The 22,207-nt window shown below is 47.5% G+C and overlaps 1 protein-coding gene across 2 annotated transcripts in view; it reads right to left on the reverse strand.

Moving 5' to 3' along the window:
• The window catches only part of DZIP1L (DAZ interacting zinc finger protein 1 like), a 45,187-nt gene extending 23,711 nt beyond the window's left edge, over nt 1-21,476 (reverse strand). Inside the window, exons 1-6 of one of the 2 annotated variants that reach the window (XM_065556222.1) lie at nt 21,301-21,476; nt 7,156-7,734; nt 5,190-5,274; nt 3,665-3,789; nt 895-1,056; nt 23-160 (exon numbers count right to left, since the gene is read on the reverse strand). In XM_065556222.1, coding sequence (XP_065412294.1) covers nt 23-160; nt 895-1,056; nt 3,665-3,789; nt 5,190-5,274; nt 7,156-7,671 — 1,026 coding nt within the window. In that variant the 5' untranslated portion in view covers nt 7,672-7,734; nt 21,301-21,476. Of the gene's footprint in view, nt 1-22; nt 161-894; nt 1,057-3,664; nt 3,790-5,189; nt 5,275-7,155; nt 7,735-21,031; nt 21,277-21,300 lie in introns of those variants that run through there. The other variant, XM_065556221.1, reaches the window with a different exon arrangement.
• Between the last annotated feature and the right edge of the window lie 731 nt (nt 21,477-22,207).

The following is a 22,207-nucleotide window of genomic DNA, read 5'->3' on the forward strand; positions in this document are numbered from 1 at the left end:
GCAACTGGAGGCACTTCCTCACCTGTAATTCAGTCTTCTCCCTCATGCCCTGGAGCTCTCTCTGAGTCAGTGCCCACTGCCGCTTGTCATCAGAGTCATCATCCCGCAGGACCCCCAGATTGGACGCCACCAGGTTTTTGGCCTGCAGCTCCTGCAGTTTCTGGAGATGATGGAAGGAAATATTTCTACCCGTGTCAGATACCAGCTAGCAATGGTACCTGATGGGAAAGTGACTTGAACCCTGACACCTGCAACTCACTTATCAAACTGCTGCATTGCCTGTCAGATGGGAGTGCTTGACCTTAGAATATTGTTTTCCTTTAGATGAGACTTACCATAAAAATAACAATGGAACTGAACTAGACACAAGCAATCCTGGCTTGATGTTGTACACGACATGGCAGGGCATGGTAAGGAGTTTCCTTGAACAGGTCAATATTTGTCCCCATTCTGAGAGAGACTCATCCGTGTTGCTAAACTGGGGTGCAATGGGGCAAATTAAAATGCCAGGGCTACTGCAGGGCTGGAATACACAGGTCACCGAGCTCTGAAATCCCACTGACTCCACTGAGCATGTTCAGCGCCCCTTGAAGCCTCATTTCTTGCTGTCACTCGTTTGGATTCCCAGCACTATTTTAAGCCAATTTTTTGGCTTCCTAGTTTCACTGATATTTCCTTGTGTGACACTCCTTCACCTTCCCCATTGGTATAAAGGGGAGCTACACTTATCAGCCTGTGGATGAAAAACATCCTTGCCAACCTTTGATATTTTGTTTTGATCTGACGGCATTAGAGAGAAAAAGCAATGGGACTTATTGAAGCCAACACACATGCCAGGGGGAAAGCTGGGCATCTGTTTCAACCGAAGAACGTTAACCCTCACATTTCACTCACCCCTTCCAAGGCAGAATTCTTGCTGGCAATGTCCTTGAATTCTGTCAGGAACAACTGCCGCAGGCCATTCATTTCCTCCTGAAACTTTGTTCTCTCCTCCTCTTTCCAGCTCTCAAATTCCCTTTTTCCCTCCTCTTCCCTCTGGCGAACTTTCTCTGCTTCCTGCCAAGGAAACATAAACTCCAAGCTGGAGCTGAGAGGAAAACAGAACCTGTCAAATGATTCAGACCCCCCACCACCACTTTCCCCAACCCCAGCTCTGACAATCTCACTTCATGAATCAGTCAGCTTCACTGAGTTTAGGTCGTATCTGCACCCAAATTTTGTACTGATTTAACAATACTGGTATAACTAAAGTGGTATCTCCCCACTCAAGTGTGGATGTGGTTATATTGGTATAGAGGTGCTTATTCCTATAAGGGCTTGTCTATACTTACGCGCTGGTTCGGCGGCAGGCAATCGAACTTCTGGGTTCGATTTATCGCGTCTTGTCTGGACGCGATAAATCGAACTCAGAAGTGCTTGCCGTCGACTCCAGTAATCCTGCTCGCCGCGAGGAGTACGCGGAGTCGACGGGGGAGCCTGCCTGCCGGGTCTGGACCGCGGTAAGTTCGAACTAAGGTACGTCGACTTCAGCTACGTTATTCACGTAGCTGAAGTTGCGTACCTTAGTTCGATTTGGGGGTTTAGTGTGGACCAAGCCTAAGGTATCCTGGTATCAGGCATAGTTATACCAGTATAACTGCAGCCACACTAGCATTTCTACCGGTATAACCATTTCAGTATAAAATCACACACCCAATTGACAAGAGTATGTAATTATAGAATCAAAGAAGTGTAGGACTGGAAGGGACCTCGAGAGCAGGGCAGGACTAAGTATTATCTAGACTATCCCTGACAGGTGCTTGTCTAACCCGCTCTTAAAAATCTCAAATGACGAAGCAATTTATTCCAGTGCTTAACCATCCTGACAGTTAGGAAGTTTTTCCTCATGTCCAACCTAAACCACCCTTGCTGCAATTTAACCCCATTGCTTCTTGTCCTGTCCTCAGTAGTTAAGGAGAACAATTTTTCTCCCTCCTCTTTGTAACAACCTTTTATGTACTTGAAAACTGTTATCATGTCCCCTATCAGTGTTCTCCAGACTAAACAAACCCAATTTTTTCAATCTTTCCTCATAGGTCATGTTTTCTAGACCTTTAATCATTTTTGTTGCTCTTCTCTGGACTTCCTCCTATTTGTCCATATCTTTCCTGAAATGTGTCGTCCAGAACTGGACACTATACTCCAGTTGAGGCCTAATCAGCATGAAATAGAGTGGAAGAATTACTTCTCGTATCTTGCTTACAACACTCCTGCTAATACATCCCAGAATGATGTTTGTGGTTTTTTGCAACAGTATTATACTGTTGACTCATATTTAATTTGTGATCCACTATGACCCCCAGATCCCTTTCCGTAGTACTCCTTCCTAAGCAGTCATTTTGTTTTGTATGTGTGCAACTGATTGTTCGTTCCTAAGTGGAGTACTTTGCATTTGTCCTTATTGAATTTAATCTTGTTTACTTCAGACCATTTCTCCAGTTTGGCCTGATTATATTGAATTTTAATCCTATCCTCCAAAGCACTTGTGACCCCTCCCAGCTTGGTATCGTGCACAAACTTTAGAAGTGTAATCTCTGTGCCATTATCCAAATCACTGATGAAGATATTGAACAGAACAGACCCAGAACTGATCCCTGCAGGGCCCCACTTGTTATGCCCTTCCAGATTGACTTTGAATGACTGATAACTACTCTCTGGGAACGGTTTTCCAACCAGTTATGCACCCACCATATAGTAGCTCCATCTAGGTTGCTTTCCCTAGTTTGTTTTATGAGAACACTGTGAATTACCCAGAATTCCAAGTTGGCTAGTACAGCCCAGGCTGCCACAGCGTCACTGCTCTGGTACCCTAGCTAGCTAGATGAGAACTAGCTCAGATATATCTACAATCAGCTGCAGCCACACCGTGTGATTGCAGTGTAGACATATCCTTAGTTACACCACTGCAAAAAACATGTGTGGAGACAGCCTTGGGCTAAAGTCAGGTCTACGGTGGAAACGTTTGCTGGTATAATAATATCAGTCAGGGCTATGACTTAATGACATTTTGATAGTGGAAGAAACCCTAGTGTAACTGAAGTTATACTGGCAAAAAGACCATTTGTCAGCATGGCTTATTCAGTTTGGGGAACTACTATAAGCGATACCAGCAAAAGCACTCATTGGCAGTAATAGCTGCATCTCCAGCAGGAGGGTTTGCTGGTATAGCACTGACTGTATATACCCGTATCGTTACACCAGAAAACCTTTTCTAGTGTAGACTAGGCCTACATTTATATGAAAGTTTGTTTGTTTTTAAAGGAATGTTACTTTTAGGATATATCAAAAATTTTGTTACTGTCATGCAGTTTTGCCTTTCATTGCAGATTTTCTGTGAACAATTTCAAAAGAAATTAGACTTTTCCTTGATATTGGAAAATGTTCACTGAGTTTTTCATTTTGTTTCAGGTCAAAGTAAAATTAGGGTGACCAGATGTCCCGATTTTATAGGGACAGTCCCAATATTTGGGGCTTTTTCTTATATAGGCTCCTATTATCCCCCACCTCCTGTCCCGATTTTTCACACTTGCTGTCTGGTCACCCTAAGTAAAATAAATGTCCCCCTTCCTCCCTCCCTCCCCCGTTTCCCCCCCCAAATCCTTGGAAATACACTTTTTTTTCATACCTGAACCCTGCGCTGAGTCTCAGCCTCTCTCTCAATTTCCAGCTGGGTATGGGTCTCTTTCAGCTTCATTCTTAGTTCTTGAATCTCATCCTCCATTTGCTCCACCTGCTTCTTCTTCTGTCTCTCTGGGAAGGCCATTCAAACCGTGGAACCATGAGCGATGGCCTGAATTGCCAGAGGCTTCTGCTGTGACTTATTTGGGGTGTTTAGGATCTGATCCTGCTTTCATTAAAGCAAGTGACAAAACTCTCGTTGACTTTAAAGCTTCAGGATCAGTCCTTGAGTCATTTGCCCCAGAAAAGGGGCTCAATTTTCATTGAAAAACATTTGCAAAATGTGGCACATGTTCAAATTTGTAACAAAATTAAAAACGCCAAGCCATTTTTGGCTTTTTACTGCAAGTTTTTTTGAACAGCTGCTGCAATTTTAAAATAAGATACTTGGGAAAATGGCTTAAGGATGGACACATGTGTAAGCTATATGTATAACACAACTACCCTCTGCTGGACAGAATGTATATCACAGCAGCTGGAGAGCCATCCTTGAGTTGAGCTCAGCTTGAATTTTTTGTACCCAATGTTGTGATTTATTTCTTTCGGGAAACTTGTTTGTGGGTAGTGGAACAGGTGACTATAGTGTCTGTGTGGCTCCAGTTCTGACTTCTCTTCTCTGCCAAGTTGAAGCATTGGAATTCTGGTCTTGATAAGTGACTAAGTAATTCTATAGATAGCAAAGTGCTTTACAAAGGAGATCAGTAGCATCATCTCTATTTTACAGATGGGGAAACTGAGGCACAGAAGGGGCAGTGACTTGCGTAGGGTCACCCAGCAGGCCAGTGGCAGCACCAGGATTAGAACCTAGATCTCCTAAGTTCCAGTCCATTGCTCTAGCCACTAGGCCACCCTGTCTCTCCTTTCTTTTTTTTTTTTGAATAAAGGAGACATCTCTATGTTTTCAAATGTATTGTCTCTCATTTTAGATGCAAATGTTCATTACTGATTTGGGATCTTCAGCAGTGCAGATGGGCGCCTAATGTTAGTCACGTAGATCCATTTCTATGAACCTAAATATACAGCTTGATTTTCAGAGATGCTGAGTATCATAGTTATTGGGCTCACTGTACCTCACACAGCCCCTGGTCTCTCTGACAGCACCCACTCTAGGTCCCAGCCCTGGGTCTGTCACCTCTTTTGAGGGGTGAGAAGATACGTTTTTCCCATTCTCAGACTGGATGCTGGGTGGCAATGCACTACGATCACCTTAGCAGCTTGGACTTGGACTCAGACCCTGCAGTGCTGCTCCCATCAGGGCAATGACAGTGGAAATTAGTGACCCAGCAGCTTCCTTAAAGGAAAGTATGATCTACTTAGAACAAAAGTATATCAGAGAAAGACAGTCTTAAAATCAATAAAGTGTGCTGCATGCCCATGTTGCTCCTCTCCCAGGCTTGTCATCCCCTGCAGCTAGGAGGCCTAAAACCCTTCCAAAAAGAAGCTGAAGGAGAAAAACTCAGCCCCATACTCACCAGCTTCGCTGGCCTCAGTGTGTCTGCGCTGAACATGGGCTTGGAGGTAGGAGTAGTTCATGAAGGCCTTGTCACACAGCTGACACTGGGCATTAGAAAAAGCGAATGAGTGAAAGGGATCAGATTATTCCATCCCATCCTACCATCCCACCCCAAACAAAAAGACTTCATTCTGTTAGTTGAAAGCAGAGTTCCCAACATACTTGGATAACTGAGTCAGAAATTTCCACCACATGCATCTGACGAAGTGGGTATTCACCCACGAAAGCTTATGCTCCAATACTTCTGTTAGTCTATAAGATGCCACAGGACACTTTGTCGCTGAGTCAAAACCTTATCACAGCACGATTATCAGAGCATCTTTACTCTGAGGCCAAAAGAGAACCTCTCGTAGGGTTGGAGAAGAAGAGACAATCTAAGAAGAAGATTCAGAAACTGCTCAGGCTTGCAGGGAAAACTTTTGGCTACAGAAGACCACAACGAGTCAATATCAGCCATAGGGTGATGAAGGACAAAAAGAAGAGCTTTTATAAAGATTTTCAGGAGGAAAGAAGTACTAGGGAGAGAGTAGGCTCATTAACAAATGAAGAGGAGGATGAATTAATGATTCAAAAATGGCTGAAGTACTGCAATTAAAAAAAAAATTGGTCTTCAACTGGAAAAAGATGGAAGTGAAGCTGGAGCAATTAATAAAGACGGAAGAGCTGTGGCTAAGAGACGGTTTGGAATAGATGAATATAAATCCGATGGCTTGTAGGACATGCATTGCACAGCAGTAAGGAAATTAGCTGACCGATGTGGTGATTTATTGGCAATCACTTGTTTTTAATAATGATGGATAAATGGGTAGGTACAATAAGACTGGAGGAAAGAAATGTGCTACTGGCTTCCAAAGAAAGGAATCCTAGCATTTCCTGTCATATCTATCACAGGTATTTATATGTCCCCCAGGACCGTAGAATCTGAGCACCTCAGCTTGGATCCACAAAGGGGCTTTGGCATTGCAATCCCTAACTTTTATGTGCCTAGCAAATCACAGGAACACACTGGGATCCACAGAGCCTGAGCGAGGCACCTAGGCTCCTTATACAACAAATGGGGAGAGAGAGGCACCTAAGAATGGGACCCACAAAGCCAGCACGCTAGGCAGGGAGCCGTCTAAGATAGCCAATGGGAGATGCTGAGGAGAGGGGTGTGCCCTAAGCCACACCCCTTCCCGGAGTTAGGCACCTAAGTCTGGGCTGCAGGGAGGCCTCTCACCAGGAGCTGGGCATCTTAGGTACCTCCCTCACTCCACACAAAACAGCCTGGGGGGAGGGGGGAAGGAGGAGGATCTCCTCCCTTACATTTTTTAGTCCAGTTGTTAGAGCCCTGACCCCCGATGTGGCAGACCCCAGTTCAGCTGCCTGGGGGGGGAGAAGGGGTTTGACCAGGCATCTGCCACCTCTCAGGGGACTGCTCCAACTGCTGGGCTAGAGAGTCATTCTCACTGGCTGTGGCCCAACTGACATTTAATGAAAAAGGCTTCAACAGGAGAGACTGGAGGAGACCCACCTCAGAACGTCCCATAGCCCAGTGGTTCGGGGAGCTCATCTGAGACGTGGGAGATCCCTGATCAAATCCCTTCTCCTCAGCAGGCAGAGGGGCGACTTGATCAGGGTCTCCCACATCCTGGGTGAGTGCCCGAGCCACCAGGGACATGATCCTGCCACTTAAGCACACACTTACCTAGAAGAAGGGCAGTAGTCAATGGAACTCTTCGCAAGGTTCCAGTTCAGCTTGGCTGGATCAGGGCTGAACAGGGAATTTTTCTGTCTAGCGCATGGTCTAGGTCACGCTTACCTAGTGCTGCTGGGGATTGAATTGCCATTGCCGCTGAGGTCACTGGTGAAAAGACTCCTTCCTCTCACACCTCCAGGACAATCAATGCTGGAAAGTTATTTTTGTTCTCTGCCCTAGAGCTCACCTTGTGGTAGTTATTGGTCCCAGCCTGCAAGAGGAGCTGTTGGGTGGCAATCATCTTCTTCCGCCTCCGGCTTTCCTCCTTCACTCCCTTCAACTCCTCTGCCTGCTTGTCCAGCTCCTGCTTGGTGCGCTTCAGCTCCTCCAGGGTAGCCTGCAGCTGCTCCTCCTGCAGCGCCAGGCTGGCAGTCAGGTACTCCTGCGAGTGCAGCAGGTATTCAATGGTCAACTGTGCCATCTTAAGGACCTTTAAGAGAACCGGGTCTATGGGCTGCTGGCAGTGCGGGCACTTCTCCGAGTCCAGGTTACAGAAGGTGACACTGGCAATGTTCTCTTGGAGCGTGATCACGTCCAGCTCCCGAGCCACCCGTTCCACGTCTATGGCACTGAACCGCCTCCAGTCAACGCTGTCTCGACGGGACTGGAATTTGAAGGCGGGAATTCCACCTGGGTTGGCCAGCATGTTCCCAAAGACAATCCCACTAGCAGGGTAGCTCATGGAGGTGGTGTGCCCTGGCATACCCAGCCACTTAGTTCTGAAGACAGGCCAATGCAATGGGTAGTATGTATTTTGGGAGAAAGGCTGGAAAATAAGGAAAAAAGGCTGGTAGGTATGTTTATCGTTCTTCACACACAGAAATCTGCACTGAGCATGAACATCTACTGTGTGCAAACACAAAGCTACCTTTCATCTGCATACATTCAAATCTCTGTGATCCTAGGGCTGGCTGCAACATTTTATCAAAACATTTTTCAGAACAAAAAAATGGCTTGTTAAATTTTTGCAAGAAAATTTCTGTTTTTGTTGGAATATTTTGGATTTTTGTCAAAAAAAAAAAAAAAAACCCAACCATCCCCTCCAATGGTTCTTTTTTAAATCATTTATTTATTTATTTTTTGGGGGATGAAAAACCAAATTATTTTTAGGAAAATTTTCTTCAATTTTTTGTGGTAATTAAAATACATTTTTACCAACTCTGTATAGAACTCACTCATATACTGAAGATGCACATACCAATGGTTTTTGCATATACATGTATGCCTATACAAAGTCAATGCAAACTGGTGTGCTCAACCCTTTTGAAAATCAGAGCACTTATTTAGGTGCCTAAATGTGTATTTAGGAGCCAATTTCAGAAAATCACTTTTTAATATAATGGCCCTAGCACTCACAACTATACGCATACACATACCAACATTTACAAATACATATCTAATGTTCATACAAACACCTCTATACAGCACACCTATACACACCTAAAACATATGCATGCAACCACAGTGTATGAATCCCAAAAACATATGGCTATAACTACACTGTATACATACACGCATACACATGCATAGAGACGCACATATCCATATAAAGAATAGCCTATGTAAATAGAAGAGACTATTAGAAAATGATTCTCTGTGAGGAAATGGTATCGGTTTATTTTGTTAAATTCTGCAGGGAAATACATGTCAGCTACTGATATATTGAAGACCGAGCAATCACTAGATATGTGGAAAATCAACAGATGGTAACTATGCTGAATGGTACTTTTCAGCTTTTAATGCTTTAAAGTGGAAACTTTAAAAAGAAACCCATCCAGTTACAGCTGTTTAAATGTTCTGTCTCTCTCACACACATATATATACTGTGACAGACCCAGACCAGTGGGGTACAGGAGTCTGATAGAGGGCAAATATACTCGTCACTGGATGAGTAGTTTTCTGTTCCCTGAGTGACCAGAGCAGGGGCTGCACTAGAGTAATCAGGAACCTGCTAGAACCAGTTAAGGCAGGAAGGCTAATTAGGACACCTGGAGCCAATTAAGAAGAAGCTGCTAGAATCAATTAAGGCAGGCTAATCAGGGCGCCTGGGCTTTAAAAAGGAGCTCTCTTCAATTTGTGGGGCGAGTGTGAGGAGCTGGGAGCAAGAGGCGCAAGGAGCTGAGAGTGAGAGGGTGTGCTGCTGGAGGACTGAGGAGCACAAGCATTATCAGACACCAAGAAGAAGGTCCTGTGGTGAGACTAAGGAAGGTGTTTGGAGGAGGCCATGGGGAAGTAGCCCAGGGAGTTGTAGCTGTCATGCAGCGGTTACAGAAGGCACTATAGACAGCTGCAGTCCACAGGGCCCTGGACTGGAACCCGGAGTAGAGGGCGGGCCCGGGTTCCCCCCAAACCTCCCAATTGACCTGGACTGTGGGTTCTTCCAGAGGGGAAGGTCTCTGGACTGTTCCCCAACCCACATGGTGAATCTCTGAGGCAAGAAAATCCGCCAATAAGCGCAGGATCCACCAAGATAGAGTAGGAACTTTGTCACACTGGTGTCAAAAGTGGGATCTTGGGGTGAGGGTTTTTTTTTTCACCACATGGGTGACGTAGTGCGGGCACTGATACATGTTACGGCGGCCCAGCAGGAGGCTACCCCTGTCCAGGCAACTGCCCAACAGGAGACAGTGCGGGTGCAGCAAGAGACTAATCGCCTGCTGATGGACCAGACTGATCAAGACCGAGCTATGTTGCAGGAACTGGTAAACCAGGTAAAGTCCCTTACAGAGCTGAATCGCAGCCATGATGGGACGTGGCTCATACGGGCCAGCCATTGGCTGCAGAAAATGACACGGGAGGATGATATAGAGGCATACCTTATGGCCTTTGAGAGGACAGCCCTACGGGAGGCCTGGCCTCGAGATCAGTGGTCTGGTATCCTTGCCCCATTCCTGTGTGGGGAGGCCCAGAAGGCCTACCATGATCTGCCTGAAGACGCTGCGGCAGATTACCCCCAGCTGAAAGCAGAGATCCTGGCCAGATCTGGGGTAATGACAGCAGTGCGGGCCCAGCAGTATCACGGTTGGAGGTACCAGGAAGACAAAACCCCGCGGTCCCAATTGTATGACCTCATCCATCTCGCACGAAAGTGGTTGCAAACAGAGTCCCAGAGTCCGGAAGAGATCCTAGCGGTTCTGGTCATCGACCGATACATGAGGGGACTACCATCAGACCTTCGTGCCTGGGTAAGCCAGAACGAACCCTCCACCTATGACGAGGTTGTCACCCTGGTAGAGAGGCGAAGGACAGCGAGGGTGCTGACCCGACCAGTTAAGGAAGAGGCACCCCGGGTTAAACTAGCAGCACCAAGCCCTAAAGTTCGGGTGACTGGGCCACCAGGAGGGCCCAGGTGGAAAAAGAGAGAGGCTGAAGGCCCATCAGAGGCCACAAAGAGTCGGAGCACTGAGGGAGAAGAGGATTGTGATGTTAGACTGCCAAACCAAGAGACCGGGGAACGCCTAGGGCTCCACACAGATGTTATGCCTATGGGGAGTGGGGACACATAGCTGCACAGTGTCCCAATGCTGAGGACCCTATGCAGTGTAACCTGGGGAACTGGGCAGATCCATGCTCCCTAATCCACCTTGTGGGGGTCTCACTAACCTGACATATGTATACCAGACCAGTGAAACTAAATGGGGTAGGGACCACGGCACTGGTTGATTCGGGGAGTGCTATCACGCTTATCTCAGGGAAGCTCGTGAAGCGTAGTCAGCTGCTGCAGGCTAAACATACGGGGATAATATGTGTCCATGGGACAGTTAGTTACTACCCCATCATCCCAGTAAAAATCGAGATCCAAGGGAACACTACTGAGGTAGCAGCCGGTGTAGTCCCTAAACTCCCATACCCAGTGCTCATAGGGAGGGACTTCCCAGGGTTTGGAGACTTACTCCCAGTAGGGGGATTGGAGAAAGATGGGGACCCTAAAATGGATGAGGCATCCACAGCAGACTGTCAACCCCCAATCTTCTCTGAAATATCCCCAGATTTGTTCTCCACTCCCAGACAGGGTAGAAAGACAAAAAGGGAAAGAAGGGCAGCTAAGGCCTTGGGAACCCGAATACTGACCCAAAGCCAGAGGGTCGCTCTTGTAGGTAGGCGGACCCATGCAGCTGAAAAGGAGGCCACGCAGGAGATAGAAGCACCTGAGTCTGAGTCCCACCCTAATGCTGCTAAACCAGTAGAGGCAACAGAGACTGGGCCCCTAGATCTTGGGCAGATTAGCCCCGGGAGAGGAAATTTTGGACGGGAACAGGCAGAAGACCCAAGGTATGACAACATTAGGAAGGGTGTGACTGAAATAGATGGGGTACCCATGGAAGGGAAAACCCAGGGACCAGGACACTACTTCATAATGAAGAAGGATCTCTTATACCGGGTTGCACCAGTACAGGGATTGCAGAAGACTGGAAAAGGGCAAATATAGTGCCCATCTATAAAAAGGGAAATAAAAACAATCCAGGAAACTACAGACCAGTTAGTTTAACTTCTGTGCCAGGGAAGATAATGGTGCAAGTAATTAAGGAAATCATCTGCAAACACTTGGAAGGTGGTAAGGTGATAGGGAACAGCCAGCATGGATTTGTAAAGAACAAATCATGTCAAACCAATCTGATAGCTTTCTTCGATAGGATAACGAGTCTTGTGGATAAGGGAGAAGCTGTGGATGTGGTATACCTAGACTTTAGTAAGGCATTTGATACGGTCTCGCATGATATTCTTATCGATAAACTAGGCAAATACAATTTAGATGGGGCTACTATAAAGTGGGTGCATAACTGGCTGGATAAGCATACTCAGAGAGTTGTTATTAATGGTTCCCAATCCTGCTGGAAAGGCATAACGAGTGGGGTTCCGCAGGGGTGTGTTTTGGGACCGGCTCTGTTCAATAGCTTCATTAACAACTTAGATATTGGCATAGAAAGTACGCTTATTAAGTTTGCGGATGATACCAAACTGGGAGGGATTGCAACTGCTTTGGAGGACAGGATCATAATTCAAAATGATCTGGACAAATTGGAGAAATGGTCTGAGTTAAACAGGATGAAGTTTAACAAAGACAAATGCAAAGTGCTCCACTTAGGAAGAAAAAATCAGTTTCACATATACAGAATGGGAAGAGACTGTCTAGGAAGGAGTACGGCAGAAAAGGATCTAGGGGTTATAGTGGACCACAAGCTAAATATGAGTCAACAGTGTGATGCTGTTGCAAAAAAAGCAAACATGATTCTGGGATGTATTAACAGGTGTGTTGTGAGCAAGACACAAGAAGTCATTCTTCCGCTCTACTCTGCTCTGGTTAGGCCTCAGCTGGAGTATTGTGTCCAGTTCTGGGCACCGCATTTCAAGGAAGATGTGGAGAAATTGGAAAGGGTCCAGAGAAGAGCAACAAGAATGATTAAAGGTCTTGAGAACATGACCTATGAAGAATGGCTGACGGAATTGGGTTTGTTTAGTTTGGAAAAGAGAAGACTGAGAGGGGACATGATAGCAGTTTTCAGGTATCTTAGAGGGTGCCATAAGGATGAGGGAGAAAACTTGTTCACCTTAGCCTCTAAGGATAGAACAAGAAGCAATGGGCTTAAACTGCAGCAAGGGAGGTCTAGGTTGGACATTAGGAAAAAGTTCCTAACTGTCAGGGTGGTTAAACACTGGAATAAATTGCCTAGGGAGGTTGTGGAATCTCCATCTCTGGAAATATTTAAGAGTAGGTTAGATAAATGTCTATCAGGGATGGTCTAGACAGTATTTGGTCCTGCCATGCGGGCAGGGGACTGGACTCGATGACCTCTCGAGGTCCCTTCCAGTCCTAGAATCTATGAATCTAGGGGCAGAAGGTACAGCAGATCCTAGTACCTCAAAAACACCAGAACGCTGTATTAAGTCTTGCTCATAGTCATCTTTTTGGGGGGCATTTGGGGGTAGAGAAGACCCTGGCATGAGTACTACGACGGTTCTTCTGGCCCGGAGTACATGAAGAAGTGCGGAGGTACTGTGCCTCCTGCCCGGAGTGTCAGCTGCACAGTCCCCGTCCCCACTTGAGGGCACCTTTAGTACCCCTTCCCATCATAGAGGTCCTCTTCGAGCGAATAGCCATGGACCTAGTGGGACCCCTGGAGAAGACAGCTCGGGGCCACCAATATATACTTGTTGTTTTGGACTATGCTACTCGCTACCCAGAAGCCATCCCCCTGCGGAACACGGCCTCTAAAACTATAGCCAAAGAGCTGGTGGGGATCTTTGCCCGAATGGGGCTACCGAAGGAGATATTAACCGACCAAGGAACCCCATTTATGTCGAAGCTAATGAAGGACCTCTGTACGCTGCTCCATATACATACCCTGAGAACTTCGGTCTACCATCCGCTGACTGATGGGTTGATAGAAAGGTTTAACCGAATCCTCAAGGCTATGATAAGGAAGGTGGTAAGTCGGGAGGGGAAGGATTGGGACACCCTACTACCCTACCTTATGTTCGCTATCCGGGAGGTACCACAGGCCTCAACTGGGTTTTCCCCCTTCGAGTTATTATACGGGCGTCACCCCGTGGCATACTAGATATCGCCAAAGAGATCTGGGAAGAGGAACCCAATGAGGGGAGAAATATAATAGAGCATGTAATGCAGATGCGAGACCGGATAGCCCGGGTTACCCTTATTGTACAGGAACATTTGGAGAAGGCACTGGAGGCCCAGCGAACCCATTACAATCGCCAGGCAAAAGTGCGACAGTTCCAACCAGGGGATCAGGTTATGGTGTTGGTACCCACGGCAGAAAGCAAGCTTCTGGCCCAATGGCAGGGGCCCTATGAGGTGGTTGAACCCGTGGGGGAAGTAACCTACAAGGTGCAGCAGCCAGGACGCAGAAAACAAGACCAGATTTATCACGTTAACCTTCTGAAACCCTGGCATGCACAAGAGGCATGCACAATGGTCCAAAAAAACCTAACCCAGGAAAACAAGCCTGAGAGTGTCTCCCGATTTAACACCAGACCAGAAGAATGAGGTGTCTGAGATGATCTTCCAGAACCAAGATGTGTTCTCCACAAAACCGGGTCGAACAACCGAGACATATCACCACATCGTCATGAACCCTGGGGCCAGTGTAACAATGAGGCCCTATCGGGTGCCAGTGGCAAAAAGGGAGGAAAAAAAAGCAGAAGTAAAAGTTGGGGATCATCGAAGAATCCCATAGTCAGTGGTCCAGCCCAATCGTGCTGGTGCCCAAACCTGATGGCACCACAAGATTTTGCAATGACTTCCGGCGACTAAACGAAGTATCCCAGTTCGACGCGTACCCCATACCTCACATAGATGAGCTAGTGGACCATCTGGGTAATGCCCGGTACTTGACTACCTTAGACTTGACAAAGGGGTACTGGCAGATTCCCCTTGCAGAAGACGCAAAGGAAAAGACTGCGTTATCTACACCAGAGGGTCTTTTTCAATATACTGTCCTCTCTTTTGGACTACATGGGGCCCCAGCTACCTTTCAGCGCCTCATGGACAAGCTATTAGGCCCGCATAACAGTTATGCTGCTGCCTACTTGGACAATGTGCTCATTCATACCCCAGTCTGGGAAACCCACCTGGAGAAGGTGGAGGCAGTCCTTGATACCTTCAGGCGAGCTGGCCTTACAGCAAACCCTGCCAAGTACGCTGTAGGGTTTACAGAGGCCAAATATCTTGGCTATATTATGGGTAAAGGTTTGGTAAAACCCCAAGTGAACAAATTAGAGGCCATCCAAAATTGGCCCCGACCAAGTCGCAAGAAACAAGTCCAGGCGTTCCTAGGTGTGGTGGGGTATTACCGACGATTTATCCCCCACTTTGCCACAAGGGCAAGCCCCCTGACAGACCTAGTGAAAGCCCGTGGAACTGATCTGGTGAGATGGTCTGACGCAGCAGAGGAAGCATTCACAGACCTACGGACTGCCCTCTGCAATAACCCCGTACTAATAGCCCCTGATTTCACCAAGGAGTTTATCCTGCAGACGGATGCATCGGAAGTAGGGTTGGGGGCCGTTCTATCACAGATGGTCGGGGAGGAGGAACACCCAATTCTATACCTCAGTCGGAAACTCCTTCCAAGGGAACAAAAATATGCAGTGGTGGAGAGAGAATGCCTAGCTGTAAAATGGGCCATGGAAACATTGCACTACTACCTGCTCAGGCACAGATTTGTCCTTGTGACCGACCATGCCCCTCTTCAATGGATGCAGCGGAACAAGGAGAAGAACACAAGGGTGACTAGATGGTTCGTATCCCTCCAACCTTTCCAGTTCCGTGTGCAACACAGAGCAGGGAGCCGTCATGACAATGCCGATGGCTTGTCACGTGTGCACTGTCTGGCGTCCCAAGCTGCCCAACCCCTTGGCGTTGAGCAGGGGGGAGGGATATGTGACACACCCAGACCAGTGGGGTACAGGAGTCTGGTAGAGGGCAAATATACTGGTCACTGGATGAGTAGTTTTCTGTTCCCTGAGTGACCAGAGCAGGGGCTGCACTAGAGTAATCAGGAACCTGCTAGAACCAGTTAAGGCAGGCAGGCTAATAGGACACCTGGAGCCAATTAAGAAGAAGCTGCTAGAATCAATTAAGGCAGGCTAATCAGGGCATCTGGGCTTTAAAAAGGAGCTCACTTCAGTTTGTGGGGCAAGTGTGAGGAGCTGGGAGCAAGAGGTGCAAGGAGCTGAGACTGAGAGGGTGTGCTGCTGGAGGACTGAGGAGCACTAGCGTTATCAGACACCAGGAGGAAGGTGTTTGGAGGAGGCCACGGGGAAGTAGCCCAGGGAGTTGTAGCTATCATGCAGCGGTTACAGGAGACACTATAGACAGCTGCAGTCCACAGGGCCCTGGGCTGGAACCCAGAGTAGAGGGCGGGCCCGGGTTCCCCCCAAACCTCCCAATTGACCTGGACTGTGGGTTCTTCCAGAGGGGAAGGTCTCTGGACTGTTCCCCAACCCACATGGTGAATCTCTGAGGCAAGAAAATCCGCCAATAAGCGCAGGACCCACCAAGATAGAGGAGGAACTTTGTCACAATACACACACACACACACACAGTTCTTCATGGTAGCACACAGTTCTGACTGCTTTCAAACACCACATGTTAAACAGATACATTGACTGTATTTAAATATTGCAAAATTTTTGATTTGTGCCATCCACAGGCCAAAAACACTTTTTTATGTTACCTAGCTCTGACTTAAATCTAAGTTATTCCATGACACAGTGTTTGGTCATTTTGTGTCCTAAAATACAGACATACATATTAGAGCAGTTAGATAACCAGGCTTAAAAGATATTTTAAAAATCTGTAAACCTCTCTATATAGTTTCAAGGAATCTTTCTCATTAGCCTCCGTAGCTGGAAATTCTGTTGAGCGTTAATATCCACAAACTGTAAAATGTAACCAGTATTTAACCATTACAATCAGGACATCTGTTACAGGATTCTGAAATTCTGCTCTCAGTGTTATACAATCATCCTGAATGGGATGGGATAACTGCTGTTCTATTCCTACAGAGAAGTTATTTAGAAAAATTGCCATTTATAAAATGTTACATACCATATTTTCAGATCAACTCTGAACACCAAGATGACTGACCACAGAGAGTTGTGTAGAGCAACAGTGTGTTACTAGGTGTGTCACATGCAATAGTAACTAGATGCCTAAGGGCGGCCTGTTGTAGACTTATACCGCAGCCAGCCTGAGATCTCCAGGTGGTTAAAATAAACATGTGACAATTTCATTGTCTGAAATTGTTTGAGGGTGCAGGGTGCCTGTGTCTGATTCAAGTAATGAATAGGGCCAGGAAACGGAGTGAGAGTTTATGCAGATCTGGGTACATTTCATGAATGCAGAGCTCTATCAGATTTTTCTGAGCTTCTGCCCAGGCTGAACTCACAAAGGAAGATAAGGCAGCATTTGTTCACAGCCTCTAGCACACTTAAATAGAGATTCATGGGCCACATTGTCAGCTGATGTAACTCAACATGGATCCGTCCCATGTGTTTCTCCTGAGTTGTGCCCAAGGGGGTAAAACGGAGTGACACAAGGTAACAAGGAGAGGGAGCGTCACAAACAGCCCGGCTGAGAGAACTCGGCCAGAGTTCTTCCCACTCAGAACCCCCTGAAGCATAATCTATCTATCCTGGGTGTGCATGGCCTGGGCCGGAGCCTGCGCCTGAGCCTGATCTCACCTACACCTAGTTAACACAGGAGAAACCACATGGACGACAATGGAGTTGCCCCTCATTTGGACTGGTGTCAGCAGGACGAGAATTGGGCTGGCTACGACTAACGCTGAGACACTTGTCCTGCATCCAAGGAACACAGAAAATGGTGAACTTGCAAATCAGCTACCTGCGTGCTTTTGTTACAGTTGTATCTCCCCAGTAGTTCTCCAGAGGGAACAGTGTGCACCTGGGCAACATACTTCTGTCTACAATTGCATTATTTGACCAGAAAATGGGATAGGTTTGTTTCCTACTTCATAGCTTTTCTGGAAGTGAATAAAAACCCTTTAAAAGCCCATCCTACGCAACCTGACTTCGTTGGGATAGAGATGGCAAGTCGGGTTGCCAGGCATCTGGTTTTAGACCGTAACGCCCAGTCGAAAAGGAACCCTGGCCGCTCTGGGTCAGCACTGCTGACCGGGCCGTTAAAAGTCCGGTCAGCAGGGTCCTGGGGCTAAGGCTGGCTCCGTGCCTGCCCTGGCTCTGCGCTGCTTCCGGAAGCAGCCGGCATGTCTGGCTCCTAGGTGCAGGGGTGATCGGGGGGGGCTCCGTGCGCTGCCTCCGCCTCCAGTGCCGACTCTGCCGTTCCCATTGGCTGGGAACAGTGGCCAATGGGAACTGCAGGGGCAGCGGGCGCAGGCAGCATACACCGCGCAGAGCCAACTGGCCACGCCTCCACCGAATGGCTGGACATGCCGGCTGCTTACAGGAACAGTGTGGAGCCAGAGCAGGCAGGAAGCCTGCCTTAGCTCTTCAGCACCGCTGACCGGAAGCCGCTTGAGGTAAGCCCTGCCCGGCCAGAGCCCACACCCTGAACCCCCTGCCCCAGGTCAGAATCCCCTCCCACACCCTAACTCCCTCCCAGACCCCGCACCCCCACCTGCACTCCATCCTCCTACCCCAGGTCGGACCCCCTCACACACCCAAACTCCCTCCCAGAGCCCACATCCCAACCCCTTGCCCCAGCCCTGAGCCCGCTCCTCCACTCCAAACCCCTTGGCCCCAGCCCAGAGCCCCCTCTTGCACCTCAAACCCTTCATCCCCAGCCCTGCCCCAGAGCCCGCACCCCCAGCTGGAGCCCTCAACCCCTCTTGACCCCAATGCCCTGCCCCATCCCACTGAAAGTGAGTGAGGGTGGGGGAGAGTGAGCAACAGAGGGAGGGGGGCCTCAGAGAAAGGGTGGGGACTTTGGGAAGGGGCAGGGCAAGGGTGTTCAGTTTTGTACAATTAGAAAGTTGGCAACCCTAATGGTAAGGTTCCCATGACTAATACCTGGATGCACCATATTTCTGGCCTGTGGAAGTAATGATTGCTATTCATTGTTTAGGATTTGCACTGTGGTAGCGTCTAGAGGCCCCAGTTGAGCTCAGAACCCCAGTGTGCCAGGCACTGTGAAAAAACAGCCACAAACCCCAGCCCTGGCTCATAACAGTTAATCACAAGCTGAAATTAACCAGCCAACTGCTGTCAGTTTTCTGTGTCCTGCAGTGAAACATCTATTTCACTGTTACTGTGACAAACAAAGGGGGGGCCCGAGAGCGGGACTGTCATGCAATGTGACATGCAATATGATCTGGGGACGGGAATGCTGAGCAGCGCTCTGTGAAACAGAAACCTGCAGAGATCACTTCTAGCCTTGGGTTATCAACTCCTGTTATGGTTGCCTAGGTAATAACAGTGTCGAAAGTGCCCTGTACTGTTTACATATAGCAAAGGTAACCACAGGGCTGCTGCAGAAATACAGAATTATAGAGAACACAATGCTCTATGTATTACATATATTTATAGTATTTTAGAGAGCGTGAAAGAAAGAGTGAATATAGTCCTGCTGGTGAGGAGATGGGGAATCAGTCACTTCAGGGAATAAACTGATCACTGGTCGGGACGCGGGACAAACAAGGAAATATCAGGACGTCTGGTCACCCTAGTCTACAACTAGGTTTGGAAAGATTAGATTTTTATCGGTAAATGTCGGCAAATGTTCATTTCACTGTACACATACAAACCAACAAAAATATTTCCATAGATAATAATCAAAATATACAGGAAGGCAAAGGAAGAAAAATGCTGCTTGAGAACTTCTTAGGCTCTGATTTAACAATATTTATGTTGTATATTGTGATATGATGTTTGACAGTTTGTTTTAACAATTAGAAAACTAGGGGAAGGTTATTGGAGGGGCTGAGGGCCTTCCCCCTCCTCTTACTTATTTGTATTACCAAAGCACCTAGGAGCCCACAGTGCTAGGTGCTTTACAAACCCACAAGGAAAAGGCAGTCCCTGCGCTAGGGAATTTACAATATAAAGATTATTTAGTTAAGGTGTGTAAAGCACTTTGAACATGCAAAGGGTGTAAGTAAGTGTTAAGAATGATCAATTATTATCGAATCTTCCACCAGCATTATTTCCTACCCCTCCATTCCCATTCCCACCCTCTATCCTCCCCCCGCTATCTGAGCATTCTAGGGACTTTCTGGTTATTTTGCTGGCCCTTTTTTCCCTCCTTAAAGGCACTCGAGCTGTGGGGAAGACTAATGCACCCCATTCACACAGAGGAGCCAGTAGCCTCTCCCTCCATCCCCACCCCAACCCCGCTTATTTGGAAATTTGTCCCTTGGAAAAAAAGTTCCCAAATGCTGGCAGTTGTATTCTCAACCCTCAGTCTAGGGCTATCAGCTGGCCAGTATTTGACCAGCCTGGTCATTTTTTAAAATAGATTTGCCAATTGACAGAAAAATAATTTAATCTGCTGGGTTTTTTTACGTGGGTCTAAAGATTTGCATTATTCTGACAATACACTGGGATATGTAAAAGTGTCTGTGTTCAGCTAGAGATACTGCAGTGTTCCCACTTCCATGGTTTAAGTGATAACAGATCAAAACTGTTGAAAAGAGAACAGCTGTCTGTCTGCCCACCAACACACAAGCGCATTGTGTGAGGGAAAGAGGGTTTGAGTCACAGGAGAGTGAGGAGACTTGTGATGTTATCAATCTTACCTATATGTGTTCTCTCTCCAGATACTATAAATGGCTGTTGAGGTGGGGTGTTGTGGAGTTGCCTTAGGGGTTGGGGTTGCAGTGGGCTAGCTATAAGGGTGCTGGGGGGTTTGCATTTCAAAGGTGGTGACCTCACCTCATTCAGGCAAATCTCCCACTGGCTACAGAACCAGATGATGGACTTCAGGATTTGGGCCCTGGTTCAGAAACAGCTTAGCAGGCTAACAGCCCTCCCCAAGACCCGGAGTGAGTGACAGCAGTGGGCTGGCGTCCCCTCCTTTCTTGGCAGGGTCCTCTATGGCATGCCTGCTCCAGACCTCCCTTCCTGGGGAAATCACTGGCGCACACACAAAACTCTCTTTCTCCTGGACGGATGCAACAGGAACACCCTCTAACTGCTGGAGCAAGGAAGGGATTCCGTGTGCAGATCCCAGGTCTAATGGGCTGGTTGTAAAAAATCCCCCATCGTCTGCAAACTTAGCACACAGCCAAGTGGAGGGGGAAGGGGACATGACACAGCAGCTAATACTTAACCAAGCGGGACCTCTGCAATACTTCCTTTTCCAATGCATGAGAGCGAACAGAAGCTCTTTCCAACTAGACACAGTGTTTCTCAAGGATCGGTCCGAGCACGGCAGCAGTCCCTGAGATCTCCCTGACACAGTTTAGGAAAGCAGCAAGCTGGTCCCTGGTATCAAAAAGGTTGAGAAACACTGGCCTAGAGCCCTCCTCCGAGCTAGACTTTTACATACAGTATTTATTACTCGACCGGCCAGAAGAGACTGCAGATCCAAGCCCTAGGACACAAGAAAAGCAAATTCTTACCTGTCCCCAGAGAGGAAGAGTTTGGAAAGAGTCTAGAAAGGTCGGCTTGGAGCGATGAATGCAGAGGGTTAAAAAGTGGTTCCTAACACAGAGGGGCCACGCAAAACTGCGTGGAAAACAGGGAGGGTTTCCTGTGCTGTAACACTACACCCCTCCCTTCATCTCCCACCGGGAAATTCAAAACCACCCAGGAAAAGCAGCTGTCAGTGCTGAGCTCAAGCAAAATCCCAGTTCCCTTGTCTCAGCACAAGAAGAAAAATACAGCTCACCTCAGCCCATGCCTATGTGCTGATGAAAGCTGCCTGCGCCGCCCCCCTCCCCCGAGAGGGTTTCTCCAGGGAAAAACAAATGGTAAAATGCTCTCCAAAGCCAAGCTGTTGCTCTGGCAACTGGAAACACTTGGTTTGACTCTCCTCTGACGTGTAGCCTCTTGACACTGGTTTAGCTGTAGGGACTTCGGTGCAGTTACTCCTGATTGACTGTGGTGAGTGAGAGGAGAATCTGGCCCCATGATTTAAGGGAACAGAGCTCAGGGTTCACTACGCGTGTGCGTGTGTAAATGTGTACATACTCCTGCTAGTAAATTCTACTGTAACTTGCTGAGCATAGAAAACGCTACAGATTGCAGTCTGCTTGTTAGCGGCTGTGTTTACAAAAGACACCATATCACAGATGGCAAACATTTGATGATGGGTTATTAAACTCCCAACCCCTGGGCTTTGGATTTCTAAACAGCCTTTCTAGCAGAGCAGAAACAGATTTGCTATTTAGACTTGTTCGAGGTCTGGGCTTGAAAGGATTTGAATTAACACTGTGAAAGAATCCAGTTTACATTTCTTTCTAAGTAAATGTAACCCCCTAATAAAAGGCCAGGAGACTAAAAAGCTGGGAAGACTTTCTGCTGTTGTGGCTTGCAAATCATACCACATGGAAGACAGGGGGAGGGTTTATTTGTAACACAGAGTGGAGGTGAACAGCATGGTGAATTACAAGGGGCGAGGGTGAAAGATCTTGTCATTCTTCTCCTAAAGTGTAACTACACTGCAGCTGGAGGTGTAATTTCCAGGACAAGTGTAAGAATTTAGGGATGAGGACCCAGGTCTGCAGAGCCTGGGACATCACCACCCAGAGCTCATGCAAAGTCACAGCTAGGTAGCATGGTGGAGAGTAGGAGCT

This window comes from Chrysemys picta, chromosome 9, assembly GCF_011386835.1.
Source record: "Chrysemys picta bellii isolate R12L10 chromosome 9, ASM1138683v2, whole genome shotgun sequence".
NCBI classification, from domain to species: domain Eukaryota; kingdom Metazoa; phylum Chordata; order Testudines; family Emydidae; genus Chrysemys; species Chrysemys picta.